The sequence below is a fragment of the Canis lupus genome, chromosome 23 (genome assembly GCF_011100685.1).
Source record: "Canis lupus familiaris isolate Mischka breed German Shepherd chromosome 23, alternate assembly UU_Cfam_GSD_1.0, whole genome shotgun sequence".
Classification (NCBI taxonomy): Eukaryota; Metazoa; Chordata; class Mammalia; order Carnivora; family Canidae; genus Canis; species Canis lupus.
The window spans coordinates 13,282,648-13,297,336 of NC_049244.1; the positions used below are offsets into that span (position 1 = coordinate 13,282,648).

At 35.0% G+C, this 14,689-nt stretch overlaps 1 protein-coding gene and 1 pseudogene across 2 annotated transcripts in view; one reads left to right on the forward strand and one right to left on the reverse strand.

Annotated features, from left to right (window-relative positions):
• Positions 1 to 1,348: 1,348 nt before the first annotated feature.
• Positions 1,349 to 14,689, reverse strand: part of STT3B (STT3 oligosaccharyltransferase complex catalytic subunit B) — a 106,724-nt gene continuing 93,383 nt past the window's right edge. For both annotated transcript variants that reach the window (XM_038570618.1, XM_038570619.1), the window contains exons 11-16: positions 13,622 to 13,809; positions 13,033 to 13,204; positions 12,012 to 12,185; positions 8,609 to 8,722; positions 6,187 to 6,399; positions 1,349 to 2,969 (exon numbers count right to left, since the gene is read on the reverse strand). In XM_038570618.1, coding sequence (XP_038426546.1) covers positions 2,889 to 2,969; positions 6,187 to 6,399; positions 8,609 to 8,722; positions 12,012 to 12,185; positions 13,033 to 13,204; positions 13,622 to 13,809 — 942 coding nt within the window. In that variant the 3' untranslated portion in view covers positions 1,349 to 2,888. The remainder of the gene's footprint in view (positions 2,970 to 6,186; positions 6,400 to 8,608; positions 8,723 to 12,011; positions 12,186 to 13,032; positions 13,205 to 13,621; positions 13,810 to 14,689) is intronic.
• Positions 14,539 to 14,636, forward strand: LOC119865508 (annotated as a pseudogene).

Consider the following 14,689-nt stretch of genomic DNA (forward strand, 5'->3'; position numbering starts at 1 on the left):
TAAACCTCTACAAATGCAAACTCAAGTAGATAACGTAAGTTTGAAAACTAAATTTCAGGGACACCTGGGTGGCTCAGCAGTTGAGCATCTGCTTTCAGCTCAGGGGATGATCCCAGTCTGGAAGTCGAGTCCTGCATAGGGCTCCCTGTGAGAAACTGCCTGCTTCTCCCTCTGCCTATGTCTTTGCCTCTGTGTCTCATGAATAAATAAAATCTTAAAAAAAAAAAAAAAAAAAAAAGAAACCCTGAATTTCATCTTTGGATTTGTGCCTGACTGCCTTATTTATATTCCAAAGCACTCAGCTTTAATTCTAAAATGTGGAACAAAACAAAAGCTGTTTTATAGCCTAAAACTTCAAGGCTATGATCTTTAATACCTCCCTTTATGATGTGTGGTGTTAGTGCTAAAGAATATTCTGAGCCAATTACTGTATATTCCAATGTATTTAAACTACTGTAATTTCCCTTTTGTGCTAGAGTAAAACCACAAATGGGGTTAGAATATGATGTTTAACTGCACCCAAATGGTGTTCCCTAAAACTGAGAAAGTAGATTATTCCTGCTCTTAATGAGAAAATTCTACAATGAAAGCTTGACTGGTTACATACTTTAGAAGCAGGGCTTTTATTGAAGATCTATCCTTACTTAAAAGAGATGAGTTCCTACTTCGCTACATATTTCCATCTGCTGCCCTCCCTTCACTCATTCATAAAAAATATCAAATGAGACTTTAATTCTCGAGTAGAAAGAAGGAAAAATAAAATAGTATGTCTAGGCTGAAGTAATCTAGCACTTCAGTCCTCACAATTGTCCTCCCCTTATCTGTGTGGGGACATGTTCTAAGACCCCCAGTGGATACAGACAGTACCCATGCAGACAGTACCCAACCCTATATATTCTATATTTTCCTACACATAATACATATAAAGTTTAATTTATAAATTAGGCACAGTGATTAACATAAAACAGAATGACAAAAATCTACTGTAATAAAAGTTAATGTGAATGCGGTCTCTTTCTTTCAATATCTTATTATATTATACTCACCTTTCTTCCTGTGATGATGCGAGATAATAAAATACCTATGCAATGAAGTGAGGTGAATGACGTAGGCATTGTGATTTGTGTTAGGCTACTACTGACCTTCTAAAGATGCATCGTAAGGAGAATCATTTGCTTCTGGATCACGGTTGACTGCGGGAAACTGAAACTGAGGAAAGCCAAACCACAAACAAGGAGAGAGGACTACTATTCTACATATTCTCTAAAATCTTTGTAAAAGTGAACAAGGAAGGAATTATGTGTTCAGTACTCTAACTCCTTTCAAAAATATTTATAAAAGACAACACTTAACACAAAATTTGAATTAACTTTATTTCCCCTACAGTCAATAACTTCTCTGCATTGAAGTTTAAAGCAACAAAAGTAAAATAAAATCCCCCAAATGACAAGGTATCAGAAATCCAGATTTAGTTACACTTTATTTGTGAAAATGTTCAGCCATTTTATTGGTCTGTAAAAGAACCATCATCTGGGTCAAAATGAATTCTATAAATCAAAGAATATTCTACACTTTGGAAAAGAATCAGCAGTAACATTCTCACTGAATATTGTAAATTACACTCTTCTTCATAAAAGGTACATACTATTCTGCACTTTTCCACCAAAAGCAGTGGTAAGTTATGCTTGTTTATATAAAAAAAAGTTATATCCTGTGGCAGGAAAAACCCTTTCTCTTTCACTTTTACTAAACAACTGGAGAAAATTTTCAAGTCTATATAAAGTTGCCTATAAGCTGGAAAATGAACATGTTCAATCTCCATTTATATTTTAGTGCATTTTTGACAATTGTCACATTTTTAATAAAAGTAAGAAAATGCATATAGCATTAAAGAGTGTTTCATCAAATGCTTCAGGGATTTAAAAAAAATGGAGCAGAGGATAAAATCATTGTGATGAATGAAACTATTAAAAAATGAGAGAAATCCAGGCAAAGTTTACAAATCCTTTGTCATTTTGAAGAGTCACAGATAAGGAACTTTGGATACCTGTCCACTTTAAGGGTTTTTTTCCTTAATCTTTTGCATGTAAACATAGTGCTAATCTCAGTGATACCAAAACTTATCCTGGTAAGCAACATTCTGTGCAGTTGCCATGCCTTCCAAAGGATATAAATTTAGCCCTTGAATGAACAATGCATGAGATCTGCTCTGTAAGTACCTAGTGAAAACAACTGCTAACAGCAGCAATGCGTCAACATAAAAAACTATTTGCATCAATTAGTTACTCAGAGGTCCATCTTTGAAACAGCAGCTTCTTCTTTGACAGAGCAAGTAGTAAGCAATAGAAAATGTACATTTGATGAAACATTCTATGCATTGGAGAAACATGAAAATAAATATAGTTCAAGGAAGTATAATTATTTTTCTAATACCTCTTTCTCAGACCTGTACTAGTTTACTGGATCAAGAAACATCACATTTGTCATTTGTATTTTACATATTGCTATTTGGGTAATTCAAATAAAATGTAGGTCTTGTAAAAAATAAAAACATTGACAAGTATGCATGTGCCAGGGACCAAATTAGAGGGTTCTTTGGTGCAATTAGTCCAAATTCTCAGATTTGAAGGATAATATGTACCAATAAAAAAAATCTGCTGTTAGACATTTACAGCAGTGCTCTGTCTTGCTTCACATTACAAATAGAAAATAGCTGTTCTCAATAAGCCAATTTTATTTTTTAAATCAGGCGTTGCCAGAGAATTTTGTACATTAATCTGGACCAGTGATGGTTCTGTACCCTCTGTTGTGAAACATGACATGAGCTAAAGGCAAAGACCGGTTCTCACAAAGACAACTGCTTCAAGTTAGGAACCAGAACAGTATATTTAAACAGTCTTCTTAGATATTTTCTTGCCTTTCTTAAAAACTAGCTTATTTTTAATGTAGCCACGCTTCCTCTTTGTAGTCTAAAAAAGAAAACAGAACACATGAGATTAGTGTAGGTTTACCATAGATTAAAAAATATATACACACATGGTTTAAAGCATTGTGATGCGAACTGTCGTTAACAAGCCTTTAGAGTTCTTCCTATGGCTGGACTGCTTGAACAATCAATGAGGCCCAATAATCGTTCTATGTTAAATATGCTGAGAGATCCAAGGTAAATTGAACGAGGTCCCTAACTAAGATGAAAACAATACCGGAGCATTCCTTAAAAGCCTTTCATATATTCCTCACCACCAGGTAAATGAACTCCTACCTTCCCTCTCAACCACTAAATGCTTAGCTGCAATAATTACTCACATTTCCAGCATGACAATATAACACTAGACTAAGGAATCAGGAAATGTTAATGCGGCTCTTGATTTAGCCTCCAAGAATTAGTATCAGAAATACTGATTTAATAGTATCAGAAATACAAATTAAAACTCAGTAACTTTTGTTACATGTAAGTTGAGGGTGATTGTACCTATCTATAAAAATGAAAGGAAATAAAATTACTTGGCACATTTTCCCAATTTAGGTAGAAAAATAAGAACTTAAAAAATGAAAAACAAAACAAATACCAAACACCGAAAAAAAAAAAAAGCTGTAACATTCTTTGAGTTTCATAGATCTTTAAAAAAAATAACATTTTTCTGAACACTTCAGGGTCCCACTAAAGTACTTTCAACAGATGTTTTTTGGTCTAAGATAAATCACTACAAATGTGGTGGTAGAACTTACTGCAAAAATGTTTGCTATTTTAGCATCTTAGAAGACAAATCATATAGACACATGTGTCTGACACTCTAACACATCCACAGATACTGAAAACAGCAAATATTTTTTGCAAACAAGTAATTTAAAGCACTTAGAAGTCAGAAGAGGTTGAAGACAAATACAACTCCTGGAGATGGTTTCAGAAACTTATTAGAGTAAATGCTCTATCATGTAATTTATATTAGGTTTAAAACAATTTATAGTTTTTTCTAACAGGCACAAGAATACAAGGCAAAATGCAGTCCTTTTTAAGGTTACAAAAATTAGCTACTGCTAACTTGCCCATAATTTATTTTACTTTATTACTGATTTACAAGGGCAGAAAAGTAAAAAATACCAGAGGGCATAATTTAAAAAAATTCAAACCAGGTCAAGGAGTTAGTTTCCTTATTATCTGAAGATTCTAACATGAAACCTTTTCTATAAGATCATGTAAAATGCCCCAGGTTTGTCAAGTATGTAACTAGACTCTCAGTGAACCATGCCAAAAAGTCTTTTCTCCAGCCCTGAACTACAATTCATAGTGCCTCAGCCTTGTCAGCTTTGTAGTGGCAGGAGTAAGTTCTCAAATGACTGACTACACAGCCCCAGAAGTAAAAACTAGGGTAGGGAGAGGAAAGCAAATATTCCTCTAGTGCTGGTATAAAGCAGAACATAAAGACATGGAAACTTGAAATTCAAAACTCCATGTTGTTGGCTACTAGAACATGTTTTGGGCACACAAGGCAGACTAATATTTATCCATTTATTTATTGATTTGGGGGGAAATGATGGTTTGACAGAAGAGGTCAGATTAAGAAAATTCACTATCATCAGTTAGACAGCAAGTTCAATGTACTTCTCAGGGTAGACTTTAACTGGGCTTAGATGTCTCAGGACTGACTGCCTTGAGACTAGCAGCATCTGTTCTGACTCTTACACTGATGTAACTCACCAGTTTCTCCTCCCACATGGTAATGAAAAATTAGGTCATTTGATTTGCCATTTCATGTAAATAAAGGCTGTTAAGTGAATTTGATATGACTAACACATGCATGTCAGCTCCATGTAACACATTTAAATATATTAGTCTACAGTCTAGATATGGTTGGTGATCTATATCTGAGAGAAAGTATTAATTTAAAAAGTTCCTAATAATTTTATAATACACATTGAAATAATCTTTACTTTGAATATATTTAAGTAATGCAAAGGGAAAGACAACTGCTTTAGTGATTTTAAAATACTCATCCGAGCAATGTAAACCTAAGCATCTTTCAAGACTTAAGACTGAAATGAGTCTAATAGTTAGTATCATAAGTACCTTAAAATACAATCCTAGTATTTTACCTGACTGCTCATTATTTCCCATCTCCCACAGAGAGAAACCTATATAAATACTCATTTTTAGTTGCCTATTATAGCAAAGATTAGATCTATTTGGCTTAAGTGAGCAATAATGGCCTTCAATAAAATACTTCATTTCTTATTAAATATTTATTACAAAGGACTAGAATAGTCTCATCTTCATAATTCCTGTCTACAAGCTTTGTCATGATAATTACACTTAAAAATAGTTGTCTTAAGATAAATGATTTTTATTTATTTAAAGATTTTATTTATTTATTCATGAGAAACACAGAAAGAGAGAGAGAGAGAGAGAGAGAGGCAGAGACACACGTAGAGGGAGAAGCAGGCTCCACTCCACGCAGGGAGCCCGACGTGGGACTTGATCCTGGGTCTCCAGGATCATGCCCTGGGCTGAAGGCGTGCTAAACCACTGAGCCACCCAGGCTGCCCTAAATGATTTTTTTAAATTCAAGACTCTACCAATCGAATTCAAACTTAGTTGTTGTTTTTAAAGATGTTTATTTATTTGAGACAGAGAGAAAGAGAAAGAGAACACAAGCAGGGACCCCAATAGCATGACCTGAGCTGAAGGCAGATGCTTAACTAACTGAGACACCCAGGTGCCCCCTCAACTTTGGTTTTTACTTAATAAATAATAAAGTAGCAACATACTGAGAATGGAACATGAAAGTGCAATATAAACGTGCTTTAACCAAAAGATGAAAAATCAATCACATTTTTACTTTCACAAAAGTTCAGAAAGTGATGGCCTCAGACATATCTTACCTTCAATAAGTCTTACTAATGGGAATGACCCAAACTAAAAAGCCAGAATGCCTCTGGAAAATCCCAGCTTGGTTCACTGATAACCACATGCTATGCATTAAAGACTGTTGCTTGGGATATTTCAAGTGCTCAGTTTGAAAGGAATGGCCCTAGTTGGCTAGCTTGATTCTTAACTTTGTATATAAGCTAGTCTACACAGATGGGGCAAAAGAAAATTAGTAATCTTTAGTAACTTTTTCAGATCAACCAACCAACTACCAACTCTGAGCTACACTTTTCATAGATATGACTTCCCTTGGCACCCACCTTCTTTGACAAATACTTCTGTTTTGGGAAAATGTTGGTGACTCGAGGTTTATGGTCTAGTGTCTCCCTGTTATCAGGTGCTTTCACTTTATATATCCTCACAAGCCAGTGTTCTGATGTAAAGGCTTCCTCCAAATGTTTGAACTTAATGTCTTTGTTTCCAATCTCAGCATTACGTGTTCGATCAAAACCTGGGGGTGTACGAAAATCCAGCTGCAAAAGTGACAGTAGTAGATGTTAACTATTTTGGAAAACATTCAGTATTAGAAGATAGTAAATGGTATAATCAGAGTACAACTCTCTCCCTTTAAACTAGGAAACAGAATCAGAGCAATATATCGTAACATTTCTCATATGCTGCTAACTAGATAGGAAGAAATCAGGAAGAGTGAAATTAAATACAGCAGAATTAGAATTTCACTGAACCCTTAGGAGTAGATGAGCAGCCTGCAGGCATAAAAAACCAAAAACAGCCAACCAAAGGAAATCCATCAAATCCCTTTTTCTAGGTATATAGAGAAACAGAGGGACGTCTTTTCTGTTTCAGGGCCTTGTGCTATCTATTCTCTCAACCCGAAAGTTCTTCATTCAGCTCTTCCGCTAGGCTGTCTCCTTTCTATCCTTTGGTCTTAGCCCAAACACCATCTATTCAAGGAATTATTTTCTTGAAATTGGTGGTTGAGAAGTCTCCTCCACTGTTTCCTTATCTTTTATTCTATAGCATTCACTGCTAACATTTTTTATTTATTTTTAAAATTACCTGTATCCTCCACCAGGAGGTAAGCTGCATGATGACTTTATCTTATTCAGAGTGTGGCTTTATCTCCCCAGTGTTATTTCTTAAATAAATGCACAAGTAAGCAGTGATACTACAACCAGAAAGTGGAAACTATAAAGGAAGTTAGAAAAGCCAAACCACGGGAGGATTTATGAGGAATGAAAAAAGGAAAAAATGGGGGGAAGGGAGATTTTAAGAAGTTCTCTCAGACTATGTTTATGTTCACATAGAGCATAAGCATATTCAACTTTAAAACAAAACCATAATAAACACTAATGAGGGAATAACTTGTTCTCGCATATCTACAACAATAGAAAAGTTGTATTCGTGTCTTAAACATTTATTATTCTTGAATAGGGAAGGTGTCAAAATGAACGCATGCCAGAAGCATGACTTGAAACTCTTAATTAAGGACACACACATGAAAAAGTCTTTTGATGCTATCATTAATGACCAGAGAAACTCATCTTTGATTCATTTTCTGAGATAGATAATTATTTAAGTGCTTTTTCTTGAGCTTAGAGACCATGCAGCTGCCTTCAAAGAAAATCAAAACACAAAACCTTAAATCTTGTAGTAAAATTATTGTCTATTTTTTAAAAATTATTGTCACCTACAGAATATAGATAATATAGTCAATGGTTATAATAGCATTATATGGTGACAGATGGTAGCTATACTTGTAAACACGATGTCTAAACTTGTGGAATTACTACCTTGTACACCTGACACTAATGTAATAGTGTTGCCAACTGCACACAAAAAAAAAGCCACCTATAGAGTAATTCCAAATGAATAATAATGAAACATTATCTTGACCTGTTTAAAGTTCAACAAGCAATTTTTCCTCTGCCTTCTAGTGTCAACCAGAAAGCAACATGAAATCAGACAGTCTTCACTGAAATCTTAGTATGAAGGTGTAACTTGGTACTACAGTCATGTAATCGAAGAGCTATCAAGAATGCCAGAAACTACCAGTCCAATATCATTATATACAGATAAGGACAAAAATGAGTCCAGGGAGGATGTGACTTGTCCAAGGGTTACATACTCTGACAAAGCCAGACCTAAAACCCAGGTATTATGGCAGGAAGTCCACTGTTTTCTTTTTGTCTCATGTCTGCACGTTCACTCACTAGGTGGATCCTTAAACTTTTGTACGCACATCATTCTACTATTCTAGCAAACTCTTACCCTGATAGTCCCTGTGAAACAGAACAGGGAGAGAGAATATCTGAAGTGACTATATAACTCGACTCTTCAATTTCAGGCTTTCCCCCACCTAACAGCAAAGTAGCCTACCCACTTAAGATCACATGGATTCCTCCCTAGAAGACCTCTTCCCTGCAGAAAAATATCTTCCAAAAGCATGAGGTCAAAAAGTAACATGGCAAGCAAAGGCTGAATTTGAGCCTAGTGCTAATTAGTATTTTGGAAAGAAATCTTTGTTCTAAAAATATTTCCCCCTAACTTTTTACATAGTAGTTCCAGAAATCTAAATTTAAGGAGGTGGGGAATCTTCAGATAATGTATTTTTCTTCACAGCACAACTAAAACATTCATTATCCTGCTTTTAGAGGCAAACAAGACTGCTTTAAAAATATTACTTTGAATAAAGATTATAGGAAAACTGATGTAACCAACCTGCATTTCTCCAAATCTGTAGTATGACATTTTATACATAAGGCAATTCAACAATGTGGGGGATCCTGCTTTGTCTACACGGAATTCTCCTTGTGGGGTGAAATAGTCACTTTCCTACAAGAAAAGAAATCAAGTTTCTGTGTCAGTTCAATCCAACACATTTAAAGCTACCAGCTTTCCCCCCATTCATTTCCCCCTAAGAAGTAGCTTTTGAGGTATCTTCAAAAAGCCATTATTTAGTTATCTCAAAAAAAATATGGTATTAAAAAATATATATATATGGTGTTAGAAGATTAATTTATAAATTTAACATGATCCCTAAAAGAAACCTGCAAAAACTATCATGGGTATTTTTTTTAAAGCTGAGTCTAGAAATCATTTATAAATAAGAAACAAAGAGCATCTAAGAAAACACAAGAAATGGGATGCCTGGGTGGCTCAGCGGTTGAGCACCTGCCTTCGGCTCAGGGCATGATCCTGGAATCCCAGGATCAAGTCCCACATCGGGCTTCCTGCATGGAGCCTGCTTCTCCCTCTGCCTATGTCTCTGCCTCTCTGTGTGTTGTCTCTTATGAATAAATAAATAAAATCTAAAAAGAAAAGAAAAGAAAAGAAAAAAGAAAAGAAAAGAAAAGAAAAGAAAAGAAAAGAAAAGAAAAGAAAAGAAAAGAAAAGAAAAGAAAAGAAAAGAAAACACAAGAAAAGAACAAGTTGGATGAGGGAGGGCAGATTTTAAACCATGCTATAAAATCTCATTATTTAAAAGAAATGGTCCCAACACCATGGTTTAACACCCAGGTAAGCTAGCCCCTTCCAACTGCTCCATCCTTAATTCCATTAAACCTTTTCAGTTTTCCTAAAAGTTATTTATTATGCCATTTGAACTCTAAATAATCAGTTCTTTGGCTGGGGAGGAGAAATTTCTAAAAAAACTGGTATTTTCTATTGGGATTATGTAAAATTTATAAATTACCCTCTAAGAGGGCCAATGTGGCAATATAGATAGAAATTTGTCTAGGAATTTATCCTATAGAGATATTTATATAAGGGCAAAATAATGAGTGTAGAAAGTTATTACACCACTATTTATAAGACTAAAAACCTAAATATCCATCAAGAAGAAAAGGTTAAAAAATCACGGCACACACACACAACCAACCAACCACTGTGCAGATATGCAATAAAGGAACGAAGAAGGCTCTCCATATAGTCTAAGACCGGAAGATCTCCAAGATATTGTATGAAGTGAATAAAGCAAAAACAAAGTGTATGTTTTGCTACTAGTTACCTGCTAGAATAAGAATTATAAGAATATAAAACATGGGCCTTTTTTTTTCTTTTCTTGGGGAAGGGGGTAAATGTTTATTGTGTATCTCTTTATATATTTATATTTACTTTTTAAAAAAGATTTTATTTAGGGGTGCTTGGGTGGCTCAGCTGGTTAAGTATCTGCCTAAGTATCTGATCCTAGGGTCCTGGATCAAGCCCCTCATCAGGCTCCCTGCTCAGCAGGAAGCCTGCTTCTTATTCTCCCCCTCCCCAATGTTCACTCATGCTGTCTCTCTCAAATAATTTAAAAACCTTAAAAAACAAACAAGCAGATTTATTTGAGAGAGAGAGAGAGAGAAAGAGAGAGAGAATAGTGGGAGGAGCTAGACAGGGAGAAACAGACTTCCCACTCAGCAGGGAGCCAGATGCAGGGCTTGACTGCAGGACCCTGAGATCATAACCTGGGCAGAAAGGCAGATGCTAACCTGACTGAGCAACCCAGGCGCCCCTGTATCTTATTATTTGAACCATGTGAATGCATTATCTATTCTCAAAGTGCAAAGAATACTTAATTTAAAAAGCATGGTAACTAGATCTATCATATGTCACAATTTTAACACTGCGAAAGCAAATCCACAAATGAAAATCACATACTGGAAAAATTAAATTAAGATTAATTTAATACAATGAAGTAGTGTTTTAAAATCATAGTTAAAGGAAAACATCACAGCATTACATGTGAACAGAAAGTTGGGAACTTTACTTCATCCCTATCACACGACACACATTTTCCCCAAAGTTTCTTTTATTCTGGTGGTGATGAATGTTACTCTTATCTTTTGTCCTTTTGTGGTTACCATGTAACCACAATGCTGGGTGCCCATCCTCTATGAGCTCATAACTCAGGGGAAGAGATATCCTAGAATCTATTAACAAAACAGGCTGCATGTGATTTGATGATGAATAAAACACACAGGTGCACCAGAAGAGCTTCTGGAGAGTGGATAAATCTGTGGTAGGGAAAGTATTCCAAGAAAGAGAAGAGTATATAAACACAGGTAACAACACATAAGTAAAAGAAAGAAACCACAAGGTAAATTTCATGGGCTAGAGTAGATTGACAGATGGAAAAAAACTGACAGAGAGACAAGAGGTCAGTAAAGAAAAATAAAGTATGAAGGGGTTTATACTCCAAGCTAAGGAGTTTGGATAATATACCACTACTTCATTACAGAGATTATTTCATATCAACTCTTAGGTTGAGCTTCATCTATATCACTAACAAATTTTCATAACAGCACCACAAATCAATTATTCCTGGCCTCCCCATTAGTGACAATTTTATGCTACCTTAATCACCATTATAACACCAGAACCAAGAATCAAACCTAGTGTTTCAACCAGGTAGCCGACTGGCCAAAAACAAGCTGCCCACTGCACCAAGCTGATAGAGGCAGGGTTTTAGTTCTAACTCCTATCTCTCTGACTTCAAGGCCGTTTATCTACTGAAGGCTTTTAAGCTGGAAAATGACATAATCAATGTCATGTTAGAGAAGCATAGGAAACAAGATTAAGGCAAAGACAGCAATTTGGTTAGCAATACTGTGCTATTTTAGGTTTACAATCATAAGGGTTAGTGTCAGAGTAGAAGCAATATAAATGGAAAGAAAGGGCAGAACTGAAAGGCTGTAATGGAGAAAAATAGAGTCTTGAGAGGGAACAGTTTCACAGGGGAGAATAGAAGTATCAATGAACTTCATAATTTTTATTTTATTTTTTTAAGATTTTATTTATTCATGAGAGACAGAGAGAGCCAGAGGCAGAGACATAGGTAGAGAGAGAAGCAGGCTCTCTGCAGGAGCCCAATGTGGGACTTGATCCCAGACCCCAGGATCATGCCCTGAGTCAAAGGCAGATGGCTCAACCACTGAGCCACCCAGCTGTCCCAAACTTCAAAAATTTTAAACCTGGAAAAATGCTCATAGTATATCTTTAATAAATAGTAAAGTCGGAGTGAGGGACTAATTTAGGGGAAAAGATGATGAGAAAAAGACGAGATACAATTAGCAAGATAAGAAAATTCCTCGGACACTGGAACTGTCTTTTATATGTGTAGAATGACCTCGTTTCTTACCCGAATGTCTTTTGGATGTTCTCCTTCAGCTATCCTAACCATCCAGAGAAACTTGTTGATGTCATCACCAGAATAGCCAATAACTCCTCCAAAAATAACCAAAACATAATCTACATCCAGACTCCTCATGATTTTATAGGCTGCTGATTCATTTGAAGACATAGCTTTTCCCACCTATAGAATAAAAAATGACAAAGTGTGTACTCATTCCCACGGTACACTATAAATAAAAATGAATGTATATCGGACAGAATGTACCTCAAGAGTTTGATTTACATTGGAATTCTTTCTAAAGAGATGATTTGCTACGAATTCAACAAATTTACCAGCATCTAGAACCACCTCACTTACTATAACCAATTATAGCAGAAATGTCACCATCTGAATACATGTTCTAATATTGTGCTACTAATTAAGTTCCAAAGCAGGCAAGAAAAGAAACGCAATTTCTCATAACCTCAAGGCCAGGAATGACCAGTGATATAGCTGGTACAAATATATTCTTCTCAGTCTACCAGATGATTAGCTACAACACTAATACAACTAGAACTCATTTGGTTAATATCCATTATCTATTTAAAATCTTTAATAGAGACGCGATTACCTTAATTTATGCAAATTACTTACTTAATAGAGTGAACATAATTTACATGCCCATAAAATGCAGTACATTTGGCTTTATATACTTACAAATATTTTTAATTTAATAATGGAAAATACAAGTTAAACAATACTTTAAAAGTTTCAGATTTTGCCTAATTCTTCAGTGAGCTAAATTTGTCATGTGATGTGCCAGAAATCAGCCTACAATTCTGAATATTTAAATAAGTATATACCATTCTTAAAAACAAAGTATATAAGCATAGCTTGCATTTACTTTATTGAATGTGTGAAATACCATTTTGAGAATTCAGCAAACAGTACTTTTACCCACATTTCCCCTACTCAAAACCAAAGTGAAACCTGCTTACTAAGTAGTAAATAAAAATTTATAATTTTTAATCTTTTATCAAATTCTTACCAGTGCTATGTGGCTGTTATTCCAGGTGTTATTATCCACCAGAGTAGTTCTATTAGCCATTCCAGCTATCTGATATCCATAATCCCACCAAGACATTACTCGGGCATGTTCATCTGTATTTTGCCTTAGCCAAAAGTAAGCTTCTCTAAAATCATCTAAGATATTCCTGGTGCTGAAAGGAATCAGAATATTTTTAAAAATAAGATCTTAAATGTGAAGAGGATCACTTAAAACCTTGAGGGGATAAAACCATTAAATAATTTCACATTTTAAAGCCTCAACAGTAGGGGGGAGGAAGACACACAAAAAGAGCTGGGTTAGTATTTTTTTATTAAACTGTAATATGCACACAAATCACCTATCTTGAAAAAAAAGCGGATTCTGGTTTAGTAGTTCTGGGGTGGGGTCTGATATTCTCTGCAAGTATAACAAGCATTCAAGTGAAGTGGAAGCTGGGGAAGAAGTGTCATTGGGGAGGTAAAAGAAAAACATGGTGGATTCAAATGTAGAACCTCACACATATCATTCTATCTTTTCAGAAAGAAAAAAAGGGTTGGTAAAAAATCTTATAGCTAAGTTACTTTCTTACCCATCATGATTATAAGAGGCCAGGACCACACTTGGACTGGAGTAGGCATTGCTTGTGACCCAGGTACAGTGAACTGCAAACATCATCAGCAGCATCAGCATCAACATGGTGACAATGCTTTTTATATTAGGACCTAATCCTTCTTCAGTTTTTTCCTGTTCAGTTACATGTTTCCTCACTTTACCTGCCTGAAGATAGAAAAACTGGTTAAACAAACTCATTATTTCACTTCCTTCACTAAGACATTCAGGAAAAATGTGAGAATGTTAAATTTAATTCTTTAAGAAGGAAAATGTATAACCATAGGTATTCTTGTGTGAGTGATACAATGTTTTCTAAAAATTATCAAGGTAGATTCTAAAATCAAATGTGAATAAGAAGGATTTCTGGGACTATATCCAATTCAGGAGCTGATCACAGAGCATAGTATCTTTAGTAAGAAACTTTCAAACCCAGGTACCCTTAGGTTTTATTTAAATACAAAGGGAAAAAAAAAAAACAAAACAAAGACAAAGGAGATAACCAAATTGTCTCATTTTGGCAACCTTTCTTATATAAAATCTACATTTGTCATCCTGAAAATGGCAATGTCCATCTATAATTCAGACCTGGACTTTAGTATAGGAAAAACCTCCATTATCATAATCTTCTAATTACCAAAGCCTCAAAATAACAGATTGGTTAAGATTACATTTTTGTAAACAGCAATAACAAAATCTCACCCAAAACTAAAAAAACAGAGTCATAGGTTCTAAACTGCAAGGCTCGTTTAAAAAACCACATAACAAAACATAACCACCACAAAAGCAAGAACATGCTTTATTAACACAAAGATGTATGAATTCTCTTGGACTTGTAATAAGGAAAGGAAGAATTTCAAAGTTGATATTTATACCAGGAATTTTCATTGCTTATTGGTTGGTATTTTAAAACCTAGTTAATATTCAAATAGTGAAGTTTAATATGTCCCCTACACAAGGATGATATGCAATTTTGTGACATATTTCATATTTTTTCATAAAAGGTTGCCCCCTCCATGAAAATAAAAAACAACATAGGATTAAAAAA